Here is a 13,438-nt window from a genome sequence, read left to right as displayed (position 1 = left end):
AACCATATGTGTCAGGTAAGAAAATTAGGAATGAATAGAATATACTTTATTCATCCTGCTGGGATAGGACTGAAAAGTCCCTTTACCTCCGTAGTCTAACCAAGGTTATATTTTGACATTTTATGGGTATTTGAGGAAAGAGAATATATTATGTTTCCGTCATTTTACGTCACCTGTAGGTATCTGGGAAAAAATCAATATTAGAAGTTGAGTTAGGTAATTTAAAACTGAAGCTTAACTCCATACACAAAAAAGCTCACTCTGTCACTCTATTGAAGCTTAGGTAGGTGTAGGGGCAAACAGCCCCAAAAGATGGCTTATAGGAATCTACGAATTTAAAACTGAAACTACATTTGTTTTTGTCATTCTCACTTTCAGAATGGTGGTACCTGTGTGGATGGTATCAATGACTATACCTGCAAGTGTGAAGGCGACTTCGTGGGTAAATTCTGTGAGATAGCCCCGTTCGTGGCTATGATGTACCCTCAGACTTCCCCCTGTCAACATCACGACTGCAAGAACGGAATCTGTTTCCAACCTCAGGGATCGAACGACTACCTTTGCAAATGTGCGCCGGGCTATTCAGGTAAGGAGTCCCTATTGCAGCAGACAACAAAGGCATGATTGGCGGAACATTAGTTAACACATAGGCACTAGAAGGCTCCTCTCATCCACCTCTTACTCGCATAAACCTCACAAGCCTTAGTATGTCCATAAACCTCACAAGCCTTAGTATGTCCATAAACCTCACAAGCCTTAGTATGTCCATAAACCTCACAAGCCTTAGTATGTCCATAAACCTCACAAGCCTTAGTATGTCCATAAACCTCACAAGCCTTAGTATGTCCATAAACCTCACAAGCCTTAGTATGTCCATAAACCTCACAAGCCTTAGTATGTCCATAAACCTCACAAGCCTTAGTATGTCCATAAACCTCACAAGCCTTAGTATGTCCATAAACCTCACAAGCCTTAGTATGTCCATAAACCTCACAAGCCTTAGTATGTCCATAAACCTCACAAGCCTTAGTATGTCCATAAACCTCACAAGCCTTAGTATGTCCATAAACCTCACAAGCCTTAGTATGTCCATAAACCTCACAAGCCTTAGTATGTCCATAAACCTCACAAGCCTTAGTATGTCCATAAACCTCACAAGCCTTAGTATGTCCATAAACCTCACAAGCCTTAGTATGTCCATAAACCTCACAAGCCTTAGTATGTCCATAAACCTCACAAGCCTTAGTATGTCCATAAACCTCACAAGCCTTAGTATGTCCATAAACCTCACAAGCCTTAGTATGTCCATAAACCTCACAAGCCTTAGTATGTCCATAAACCTCACAAGCCTTAGTATGTCCATAAACCTCACAAGCCTTAGTATGTCCATAAACCTCACAAGCCTTAGTATGTCCATAAACCTCACAAGCCTTAGTATGTCCATAAACCTCACAAGCCTTAGTATGTCCATAAACCTCACAAGCCTTAGTATGTCCATAAACCTCACAAGCCTTAGTATGTCCATAAACCTCACAAGCCTTAGTATGTCCATAAACCTCACAAGCCTTAGTATGTCCATAAACCTCACAAGCCTTAGTATGTCCATAAACCTCACAAGCCTTAGTATGTCCATAAACCTCACAAGCCTTAGTATGTCCATAAACCTCACAAGCCTTAGTATGTCCATAAACCTCACAAGCCTTAGTATGTCCATAAACCTCACAAGCCTTAGTATGTCCATAAACCTCACAAGCCTTAGTATGTCCATAAACCTCACAAGCCTTAGTATGTCCATAAACCTCACAAGCCTTAGTATGTCCATAAACCTCACAAGCCTTAGTATGTCCATAAACCTCACAAGCCTTAGTATGTCCATAAACCTCACAAGCCTTAGTATGTCCATAAACCTCACAAGCCTTAGTATGTCCATAAACCTCACAAGCCTTAGTATGTCCATAAACCTCACAAGCCTTAGTATGTCCATAAACCTCACAAGCCTTAGTATGTCCATAAACCTCACAAGCCTTAGTATGTCCATAAACCTCACAAGCCTTAGTATGTCCATAAACCTCACAAGCCTTAGTATGTCCATAAACCTCACAAGCCTTAGTATGTCCATAAACCTCACAAGCCTTAGTATGTCCATAAACCTCACAAGCCTTAGTATGTCCATAAACCTCACAAGCCTTAGTATGTCCATAAACCTCACAAGCCTTAGTATGTCCATAAACCTCACAAGCCTTAGTATGTCCATAAACCTCACAAGCCTTAGTATGTCCATAAACCTCACAAGCCTTAGTATGTCCATAAACCTCACAAGCCTTAGTATGTCCATAAACCTCACAAGCCTTAGTATGTCCATAAACCTCACAAGCCTTAGTATGTCCATAAACCTCACAAGCCTTAGTATGTCCATAAACCTCACAAGCCTTAGTATGTCCATAAACCTCACAAGCCTTAGTATGTCCATAAACCTCACAAGCCTTAGTATGTCCATAAACCTCACAAGCCTTAGTATGTCCATAAACCTCACAAGCCTTAGTATGTCCATAAACCTCACAAGCCTTAGTATGTCCATAAACCTCACAAGCCTTAGTATGTCCATAAACCTCACAAGCCTTAGTATGTCCATAAACCTCACAAGCCTTAGTATGTCCATAAACCTCACAAGCCTTAGTATGTCCATAAACCTCACAAGCCTTAGTATGTCCATAAACCTCACAAGCCTTAGTATGTCCATAAACCTCACAAGCCTTAGTATGTCCATAAACCTCACAAGCCTTAGTATGTCCATAAACCTCACAAGCCTTAGTATGTCCATAAACCTCACAAGCCTTAGTATGTCCATAAACCTCACAAGCCTTAGTATGTCCATAAACCTCACAAGCCTTAGTATGTCCATAAACCTCACAAGCCTTAGTATGTCCATAAACCTCACAAGCCTTAGTATGTCCATAAACCTCACAAGCCTTAGTATGTCCATAAACCTCACAAGCCTTAGTATGTCCATAAACCTCACAAGCCTTAGTATGTCCATAAACCTCACAAGCCTTAGTATGTCCATAAACCTCACAAGCCTTAGTATGTCCATAAACCTCACAAGCCTTAGTATGTCCATAAACCTCACAAGCCTTAGTATGTCCATAAACCTCACAAGCCTTAGTATGTCCATAAACCTCACAAGCCTTAGTATGTCCATAAACCTCACAAGCCTTAGTATGTCCATAAACCTCACAAGCCTTAGTATGTCCATAAACCTCACAAGCCTTAGTATGTCCATAAACCTCACAAGCCTTAGTATGTCCATAAACCTCACAAGCCTTAGTATGTCCATAAACCTCACAAGCCTTAGTATGTCCATAAACCTCACAAGCCTTAGTATGTCCATAAACCTCACAAGCCTTAGTATGTCCATAAACCTCACAAGCCTTAGTATGTCCATAAACCTCACAAGCCTTAGTATGTCCATAAACCTCACAAGCCTTAGTATGTCCATAAACCTCACAAGCCTTAGTATGTCCATAAACCTCACAAGCCTTAGTATGTCCATAAACCTCACAAGCCTTAGTATGTCCATAAACCTCACAAGCCTTAGTATGTCCATAAACCTCACAAGCCTTAGTATGTCCATAAACCTCACAAGCCTTAGTATGTCCATAAACCTCACAAGCCTTAGTATGTCCATAAACCTCACAAGCCTTAGTATGTCCATAAACCTCACAAGCCTTAGTATGTCCATAAACCTCACAAGCCTTAGTATGTCCATAAACCTCACAAGCCTTAGTATGTCCATAAACCTCACAAGCCTTAGTATGTCCATAAACCTCACAAGCCTTAGTATGTCCATAAACCTCACAAGCCTTAGTATGTCCATAAACCTCACAAGCCTTAGTATGTCCATAAACCTCACAAGCCTTAGTATGTCCATAAACCTCACAAGCCTTAGTATGTCCATAAACCTCACAAGCCTTAGTATGTCCATAAACCTCACAAGCCTTAGTATGTCCATAAACCTCACAAGCCTTAGTATGTCCATAAACCTCACAAGCCTTAGTATGTCCATAAACCTCACAAGCCTTAGTATGTCCATAAACCTCACAAGCCTTAGTATGTCCATAAACCTCACAAGTTTTAAAGAGGTAAGAATTTTTCCAATCCAATCTATTCTATTCCTCAGGTGTGGAAGAGTTCCGTACGCGCTACGCAGGTGACTGCCTCATCGATGCCGCATGTCCATCCGGTTGTTCTTGTGATGGAACCCGGGTAGATTGTTCCCAACGTGGCCTCAAGGAGATCCCCAAGGACATTCCCCTGTACACCACAGAGCTGATCCTGAACGATAACGAGATTGGCAAGATCAAATCAGACGGTCTGTTTGGACGACTGCCCAATTTGATCAAGCTGGACCTGCGCCGAAATCAAGTGACTGGGATCGAGGACAATGCCTTCGAGGGTGCCTCGAAATTGGCCGAATTGTAAGTTGAATCTTATTGATGACTTTAGGATTGGGGAAAATTCACACACCCATAAAGAAAGTCTATCATCTAATAATACCTGGGGCTATAGTAATACCTGCACGAAAAAAGGTCATTACGACAGCATTTTTTTTTTTTTTTTTTTTTTTTTTTTTTTTTAATGTTCACCCGAAAAGGCCGTTTTAAACAAATACCTACTATCTAAACTCCTCATATACGCGTACGTAAACAAATACTACCTATCTAACCTCGTTTGCTCGTACATAACTTGTGTAATATGTAGTACCTATGTCGTACGCAATAGTGCCAGCCAAATAAAGGAAAGAAAACAAGCTGGGCCCGTCCCTCGGGGAATTTTTTAGCCCGTAGTTTATTCGATCGTTGGTTCTCTGGACAAAATTTGCACCACCACTTTTCGCATCTAACCTCGTTTGCTCGTACATAACTTGTGTAATGTGTAGTACCTATGTCGTACGCAATAGTGCCAGTCAAATAAAGGAAAGAAAACAAGCTGGGCCCGTCCCTCAGGGAATTTTTCAGCTCGTAGTTTATTCGATCATTGTTAAAGGAAATTAGTACCTACTCGTATGCACCTACCTAATTTGTTTAATGTTCAGTTCATTATTATCATTAATTTGATTTTTAATTTTACTTTCATGTAATGATTTAAAATCAAGACTAGAGCCCGTTCTCTCTTTATTCCTTTTAATGTTTAAGTCACTCATCCATTTATTGGCCTTGCTCGGCGTAGCTTAACATAGATAACGCTAAAACCGGTCTTAAATTAACGACTGAATGTTATCTAAAACTTTCTCGCTTTGAGTTCATAGGTCGTCGCGACCAATTTCAAGATCAGAGCTTATTTGTGTGAGAAAATGTGAAAAAAAATCCCCCAAAAACCATTTTTTCTGGTTTATTGGCTTTTTGGTTCTCTGGACAAAATTTGCACCACCACTTTTCGCGTTCCTGGTAAAAAGACCTTTAATTTGATATATAGGTCGACCAGGTTTGGATAAGTCCTTCTATGGGGACAGACAGACCGACCGACCGACCGACAGACTGACAGACACCGAAGCGAATACAATAGTCCGCCCCTATACCTTTTCTGTAAACTAGTACCTATTACATCATTTCTGAAAAGTTTCAGCGGGGTTAAAAAGGTCAAATACTAATGGAAGATTTTCTCTCGTTGTTTAAAATGTTTGCAAAAATCGAACTAACCTTTGTGTATCTGTTATTTATGAAATAAATAAATAAAGAATTGAATTGAGCTGGACATAACATAATAAAGAGACACTCAAAATAAATGCTTTTCGTGTAGTTTGTCTGTGTCAATGTACAAATTGATGCCTCTCCTCATTACTCAATTCCAATTTTTCTTTGTACTCTCCCCCTAGGTGAGAATGACCAAGGCTGTCTAGGTGACAACTACTGCCCACCCAAGTGCACCTGCACCGGTACTATTGTTCGGTGTAGTCGCGCCAAACTGACGGAAATCCCGCGCGGCATTCCGCCAGAAACCTCGGAGCTATATTTGGACGTGAATGAAATTCAGACCATCCAGGCGAACCGACTCAGTCAGAGTGCTCTTCTACGATGGACGGGCAGGGGAGTGCTACATTGCCGTCGAACTGTTTAGCAGTCGAATCCGCGTGTCCTACTATGTCGGAAATTATCCTGTGTCTACTATGTACAGGTAAGTGGGATAGACTGTGTAGACTTTCATTATTATTACGAGTTTCATAGCCCACAGCTACCTACAGCATTTATTGGCAGGAAATTGACAAAATTAAACGAGATTGTAAGTTTCACTCACTAGATTGTAAGATTGAGTCATTAGTCATTAGAATTACTAGATTGTAAGTTTCACTCACTAGATTGTAAGATTGAGTCATTAGTCATTAGAATTACTAGATTGTAAAACATCCATAGAATCTGATTTGACTAATCCATTGTCTCCGGTTTGATTCACAGCTACGAGATCATCTCAGACGGCAAGTACCACACGGTCGAGATGTTAGCCATCGGGAAGACCTTCACGCTGCCCTTTTTCTATCCGTTCTCCTTTCTATTCCTCTATTTCTCTCCCTCGTTCTATCCTTTCTCCTAATATCTTCTCCATAATTCTCCCTCCTTCTACATTTTCTCCTCTCTGTTCCTCTATCTATATATGTATCTTTCCCTCATTTTTTTCCCTTTTTCCTTTCTACTCCTCTATTTTTCTCGCTCCTTCTCCCATCACCCTTTCTTCCGTTTCTTCTACCCTCTTCCTTCCGTTCTGATTTCTCACCTCTTTGAGATATATATCGTTCTCTTCCCCTTTCTATCAACTCTGTTTCTCTTCTACTCTTGATGACATGTCTTCGTTGATGTACTTTCACACTGATGTTTGAAGTTTCCTTTGATAGCAGCAGTCAAGTATAACATATTTATTACAGTTATGTTGTTAGTATATCTCATATGTATATGTGTTGACCTTATTACCTTGTAATATTATCCTCTCTACTGCTTTTCCTAACCATTACCAACCACTACATCACTGAGTTTGGTAGAGAGTCTGAAGGACGGTGGGACACGAGAGACCACTTCGTGGTTCCAATCAAATTCTAGTCATGAAATTTAATGCAATCCGAGGAATGACATACATAATATTTTATCACAAACATTGACAACTCACAATAAAATTAGAAGCTGAATCTCTTGAGTCTTAATTACAGGCAGGTTAACAGATTAGGTTAGGAATCTTAAGATCAACTGATAAATCCTGGTTTGAGCCTTCGTCGGGCTGTCACAGGCAACATACCGACCTGCTTTCTACAGCAATATTGTCTTTTATATCTCAGGGTTGACAATGTTGCCTTTTTGTTGTTGTTGTTTTAGCGGCTCTAAGCTGACAATCTAAATAAAGCACTACTTATACTTATATTTTAGCTTTTGACGAACGAGGTGGTGGCAGAATAGTGCCAGGAGAGTGGAAGTATGGGAGATAAATACCTAACTTTCACCGTAAGAGAAGATGACATCAGGAGAAAAATGGACTGATTTTCTTCTTCGTCTCTCTCCCTCTCACTCTCCCTCTCTTACTCTCTTTCCTTCTCTCTTCCTCCCTCTTTCCTTATTTCCTGTCTCTTCTTTCCCTTCCTCCCCCTCTTCTTCCTCTTTCTTAAGTCTCTCTCTCCCTCTTTTCTCTCTTTCTCCTTTCTCCCTCTTCCGTCTCTCCATCTTTTCTTTTTTTCGTCATTTATCAAAAAGTCTGCTTGAATTCATCTGCTAGGCTATTGTTTCTTCTTTTTTTCGATTTTTATGTCTTGATGTGACCTATTAAGCTATCTATTAATCATTGAACGAGTGCGTGGATCTACACATACGTTAATCGAGGGACAAGACTCTGGGAGTAAAGGGACTTCTCAGTCGAATTCTGGCACTATAATTATGGGTAATTTTGAATATATTTGCCAACTTCCGTCAAAAATTGAACAGTCAAACAGGAACAAAAACACAAAACAAATGAACTTAATACAAAATGTTGAGCTAAAATTTGAAAGAAACAAGCACTTGTTTCTTTCAAATAACTCTAACGTCTCTAACCCATTTCTTCCGTTTCACAGAGACTTGAGCAACAACCAGATCGGTTTCCTATCCAACTTCACCTTCTCGCCCCTGTCCAAACTATCTCAACTTATCCTGAGCTACAACAAGCTCCAATGTATCGACCGTGATGCTCTAGCCGGGCTTAAATCCCTGCGTATCATCTCCCTACATGGCAACGATATATCGATGATCCCGGAAGGCGCGTTCGCGGATCTGCACGCTATTACTCACCTGGCCATCGGTGGTAATCCGCTGTACTGTGACTGTGGCCTGGCCTGGCTGTCGGAGTGGGTGAAACGAGATTACGTTGAGCCAGGTAAGTTGTTGTTGTTGTTTTAGCGGCTCTAAGCTGACAATCTAAATAAAGCACTACTTATACTTATATTTTAGCTTTTGACGAACGAGGTGGTGGCAGAATAGTGCCAGGAGAGTAAGTATTTTATGATTTGATTTTGACTAATTTCTTTCCCCTGTGCCCAGGTATCGCGCGTTGTACCGAGCCTGCCTCGATGCGGGACAAACTCCTGTTGACCGCCCCTGCCTCCTCGTTCCAATGCAAGGAAAAAGTTAGCGATGAGATCCTCTCCAAGTGTAACGCCTGTTACAAGTCCCCATGCACCAACCAGGGGGTCTGTGAGCCCCTACCGGAGAGGCAGTACCAGTGTAGGTGCACCCCTGGATATCATGGGCAACATTGCGAGTTCATGATAGACGCCTGCTATGGGAATCCTTGTCGAAATTCCGGCACCTGCAAGCTCCTGGAGGAAGGCAGATTCAAGTAAGTGAATGTTCCCCCGCTCTCAATAGAACATCTCCTCCCTCCCTCCCCCAATCAGTAAGCAGGAGTTAAGTTGTTCCTAGCGAAGGTTGAAGAGATGCAATTAATTAAGGGTAAAGGAGAGTTCCATGTTTTAACAGTTTTAGGATCTCACTCATTCTATATTAACCCGATTTCTGGTCGACTGTTTTCAGCTATTTCTTGTTAATATAGCCCTTCCAGCGCTTCGAACTCTTGACGTTCGGGCGTCTCCCGCCACCTTTGATATGAATTCGATTTCTTGTTGACTGTTTTCAGCTGTGAATGTGCCCCAGGCTACACAGGAGATCGCTGTGAGATCAATATTGATGACTGTTTGAGTCACAAGTGTGAGAACAATGCTACGTGTGTGGATCTGATTCAGGCTTACGAGTGTCGTTGTGCGCCGGGATTTCAAGGTAAAGTCCATTAACTTTATATGAAGTGTATGAACTTTATAACTTTGTATTTATTTTATGAAATGCCACTTGCGACACTGAACATAAAGATTTGAAAAGACTGTAAAGATAGGACATTCTTGAAAGAACAAGGCAGGAAGAAAGCTCTAAATTGTCAGAGTCTGGCCTACAGTAAAGGGGGGAAATGAAGCTCGAGGGGCGCTGGCTAACTGCGCCCCTAACAAGAGCCAACATGTGTGTTCGAAAAAAATTCCGTCTTGATCGGGGTTCGAAGCACCTCCGGCAGTGTTCTTAATCACGACTGTTGTTTCCCCCCCACGGCTGAGTCAGTACTCTCTACCACTCAGCCACAGAGGTGAGTGATTCTAAATAGATTGTTTTCTTATCCCCCTCAGGCGAGTTCTGTCAGACCAAGACGCCCTTTTGTGCCGGCGAATACAACCCGTGTCGAAATGGCGCTCGGTGTTTGGATCATTTCAGCCATTATACTTGTGAATGCACTCCTGGCTTTAGTGGTGTTAATTGTACTGTGAACGTGGACGACTGTGTCAACCATATGTGTCAGGTAAGAAAATTAGGAATGAATAGAATATACTTTATTCATCCTGCTGGGATAGGACTGAAAAGTTCCTTTACCTCCGCAGTCTAACCAAGCATATATTTTGACATTTTATGGGTAATTGAGGAAAGAGAATATATTATGTTTCCGTAATTTTACGTCACCTGTAGGTATCTGGGAAAAAAATCAATATTAGAAGTTGAGTTAGGTAATTTTACGTAACTTAAAACTGAAGCTTAACTCCCTACACAAAAAAGCCCACTCTGAGGCTTAGGTAGGTGCAGTAGGGGCAAACAGCCCCAAAAGATGGCTTATAGGAATCTACAAATTTAAAACTGAGAAACTACGTTTGTTTTTGTCATTCTCATTTTCAGAATGGTGGTACCTGTGTGGATGGTATCAATGACTACACCTGCAAGTGTGAAGGCGACTTCGTGGGTAAATTCTGTGAGATAGCCCCGTTCGTGGCTATGATGTACCCTCAGACTTCCCCCTGTCAACATCACGACTGCAAGAACGGAATCTGTTTCCAACCTCAGGGATCGAACGACTACCTTTGCAAATGTGCGCCGGGCTATTCAGGTAAGGAGTCCCTATTGCAGCAGACAACAAAGGCATGATTGGCGGAACATTAGTTAACACATAGGCACTAGAAGGCTCCTCTCATCCACCTCTTACTCGCCTTTGCAAATGTGCGCCGGGCTATTCAGGTAAGGAGTCCCTATTGCAGCAGACAACAAAGGCATGATTGGCGGAACATTAGTTAACATATACAGAGACACTAGAAGGCTCCTCTCATCCACCTCTTACTCGCATAAACCTCACAAGCCTTAGTATGTCCGGAAAAGCTAGCAGCACCCACTTTGGCATTATGTAATGTAATGTAGTGACCACTACGCCATGAGAGCTCACCACTTTGGCATTATAGGAAATTTTAGTCTTAGCTGACAGTATAAGAGTCTTAGCTAACCTAACCTTAAATGAATCTTAGCTGACAGTATAAGTAAACGAGTCTTAGCTGACAGTATAAGTAAATGAGTCTTAGCTGAGAGTATAAGTAAATGAGTCTTAGCTGACAGTATAAGTAAATGAGTCTTAGCTGACAGGATAAGTAAATGAGTCTTAGCTGACAGAGGTCAATTCTTCATGTGAGTCTGGAAAAATTTGTGTGAACACCACGAGGTTCAATTTTATACAGAGTTGTTCGTCAGAAAGTTCACTAGAGGTTCCTTTTTTCGTCTACAGACGCCTTCAAAGTGTAGCAATTTGAATGTATCCATATAAATACAGTGCCAAGATAAGGCTTAAATAAATATATACGAGTAATTCCTCGATTTATTTCTCTCTCAGGCAAGCGGTGCGAGTATCTCACCAGTCTCAGTTTCATGCATTTACCGAATAAATGAATAGAAATGCAACTCTTCAAAGTACGAGTAGGTACCTATTTTGCAACTTTCACGTAGTTTAGTTTCACTATGTTCCAAGAAAAGTTGCTTCGATTTTCCTTTTTTTTTTCGGAAACAGCAATTTCTGGATTGGTTTTAAGATATTTTCGTGGGTTCGTTACCGATGCATCTTTACTCTAACCGTCCCTTTTTTTACCTAAACGAACAAGAACTTCGTAAAACGTACCTCTTTGAATAGAAGTTCCCTTGTTCGCTCTACAGTGGGTTAGGGTGATAGGATACCTCACAGCTAGGGTACATAGATACGTCACTTTAAACGTCTCTCATAAGCAACTCTGTGTTGGGCAATACACAATTTTCTCATTTATTGTGGAGGGGCCTCCGATTATATAGTTTTTACATACATAGGTAAATAGTATTTTTTTGTGTTATATAAAAAACAAATTTCTGTATACAACTTTTGTACATTTGTACTTTTTATTAATTTTATGTTTGTTATTTTACATACATTTTTCATGACAACTTTTTCTTTCTATTTTGTTCTGCAGCCGATTTGTTTTTGTCCGTGAGTTGATTTTATTTCTTTAGGGTGACATTATTTAATTATCTTTCAGTTGGGTTTATATGCCGAGTTTGGTTTGGAGGTAGTACCTCCTCTTTCCGAGGTAACTATCTCAATCATCATCAATTATATCAATCCTGGGATTGGTCGGTAGCTCTCCACGCTTCTCTATCTGACGCCTTCCTCTTCATCATCGTGTAAGATCGTTGTGAAAACTGAAAAAGCTCTCTCTGCTCTAGCACAAATTCACGATTTGATTGATTTTCGATAGTTTGAGAAGGGTGCAATAGTCCTACATCTACATACTGGACTCTGCACATGCACACAGTAATTTCGATTGAAATGTCCCCCATTTAAATGTAATGGGAGCCCCCCATTGATTGTCACAGGAAAGTTCCCCAAATCCTCATTTATTTGAGAATTTGACCACATAATAATAGAGCTCTAAGGGTTAGGTGGTAGAGAACCCCTCCGGCGTTAACCTTGCCAAGTTCCACTCAAGAGTCTTGAAGGACTTTCTTTTTTTTTTACTCACCTCGTTCACGCTCAGAGGGATGTACTTTTTCAAGGAGTGAGAGATGTGCAGTGCCTCCAATGAACAAGAATAAAATAGTGCATCGTCCACAAAGGGATTTAGGCTCTAGGGACCTCAAAACGTGTTTTGGCACTAAAAACTGACCATTGAAAATTTGACCCGATTACATTACTTTCCTTCCTAATATAGGATAAGAAAAGTAAAAACTCCTTTTTGGAGGATTAAAAAATCTCCCATTAGTGAAATCTCTCATGAAGTCATGGGTGAAACCCTTATAGAGTGTTCCCACTACGCACTACACGATTTTTTTCTAAACGACAAGTGGAAACAGTCCTTTAGTCCCGCTGGCAATTAAAAGCAAATTATAATATTATATCAGTGTAAATAGAAAGAGCTATAATCAAACATGTCACGCTACAGAAATATATTTCTTAGTAGCGCTGTCAAACGGTTTTGACTTGGCGGGACGGAGTATTACACTCCTTAATTACACTTTGAAAAACTAAACGACAAGTGGAAACAGTCCTTTAGTCCCGCTGGCAATTAAAAGCAAATTATAATATTATATCAGTGTAAATAGAAAGAGCTATGATCAAACATGTCACGCTACAGAAATATATTTCTTAGTAGCGCTGTCAAACGGTTTTGACTTGGCGGGGCGGAGTATTACACTCCTTAATTACACTTTGAAAATTTGGCATTTTTCCTGAAGGTTACTAATAAGTAGGTCAAATCCAGGCTGTTTTCTGACAGACAGTAGAAAGGGCGAAGAAAACAGTAGGTAAATTCTGGAGGAAATAGACTGACTTACTTAAAGTTATGACATCTCTCTGGTGATTAAAAAAAAAATGATAAAGAGAACTGTAACAGAGGTCTTATCATACCAAAATCGAAGAGAGAAGGAATACAAGAAAGGAGTAAGCCAGCCGTTCTGAGAACGAACCTTATCTGTTTAGGATAAAGTTTGTCCGGGCAGAAATTGAACCTGAGTGTTAGTGCTTACAAAGTAGGTGTGTTTCCAATATTATTATAATTGTAATATTTGTGCTTTATTAATTATTAAATGTTGACATAATATGAGTAGCCCAATATACT

At 40.6% G+C, this 13,438-nt stretch overlaps 2 protein-coding genes across 2 annotated transcripts; both read left to right on the top strand.

The window, feature by feature from the left end:
- Nucleotides 1-6: 6 nt before the first annotated feature.
- Nucleotides 7-6,114, top strand: LOC113470680 (protein slit-like). The gene is made up of 5 exons (XM_026829313.1): nt 7-15; nt 379-586; nt 4,178-4,475; nt 5,044-5,060; nt 5,873-6,114. The coding sequence occupies exons 1-5, from the start codon at nt 7-9 to the stop codon at nt 6,112-6,114; spliced, it is 774 nt and encodes a 257-aa protein (XP_026685114.1).
- Nucleotides 6,115-6,137: 23 nt separating this feature from the next.
- Nucleotides 6,138-11,591, top strand: LOC113470679 (protein slit-like). Its single transcript, XM_026829312.1, is given in 8 exon segments — nt 6,138-6,171; nt 6,282-6,297; nt 8,084-8,382; nt 8,547-8,844; nt 9,142-9,281; nt 9,677-9,846; nt 10,215-10,422; nt 11,191-11,591. Coding segments are annotated over 8 exon segments (1,278 nt in total). The 3' UTR covers nt 11,304-11,591.
- The last annotated feature ends 1,847 nt before the right edge of the window (nt 11,592-13,438 follow it).

The sequence above is a fragment of the Diaphorina citri genome, unplaced genomic scaffold (genome assembly GCF_000475195.1).
Source record: "Diaphorina citri unplaced genomic scaffold, Diaci psyllid genome assembly version 1.1 scaffold1742, whole genome shotgun sequence".
Lineage (NCBI taxonomy): Eukaryota > Metazoa > Arthropoda > Insecta > Hemiptera > Psyllidae > Diaphorina > Diaphorina citri.
Note: the sequence above shows the minus strand (reverse complement) of the source record. Positions and strands in the feature narration are given on the sequence as shown.

Bases quoted from the DNA above. Each gene is read 5' to 3' on its own strand.
- LOC113470680 (XM_026829313.1), top strand. The intron at 587-4,177 runs GTAAGGAGTCCC...TCTATTCCTCAG, and splicing joins ATGTGCGCCGGGCTATTCAG to GTGTGGAAGAGTTCCGTACG.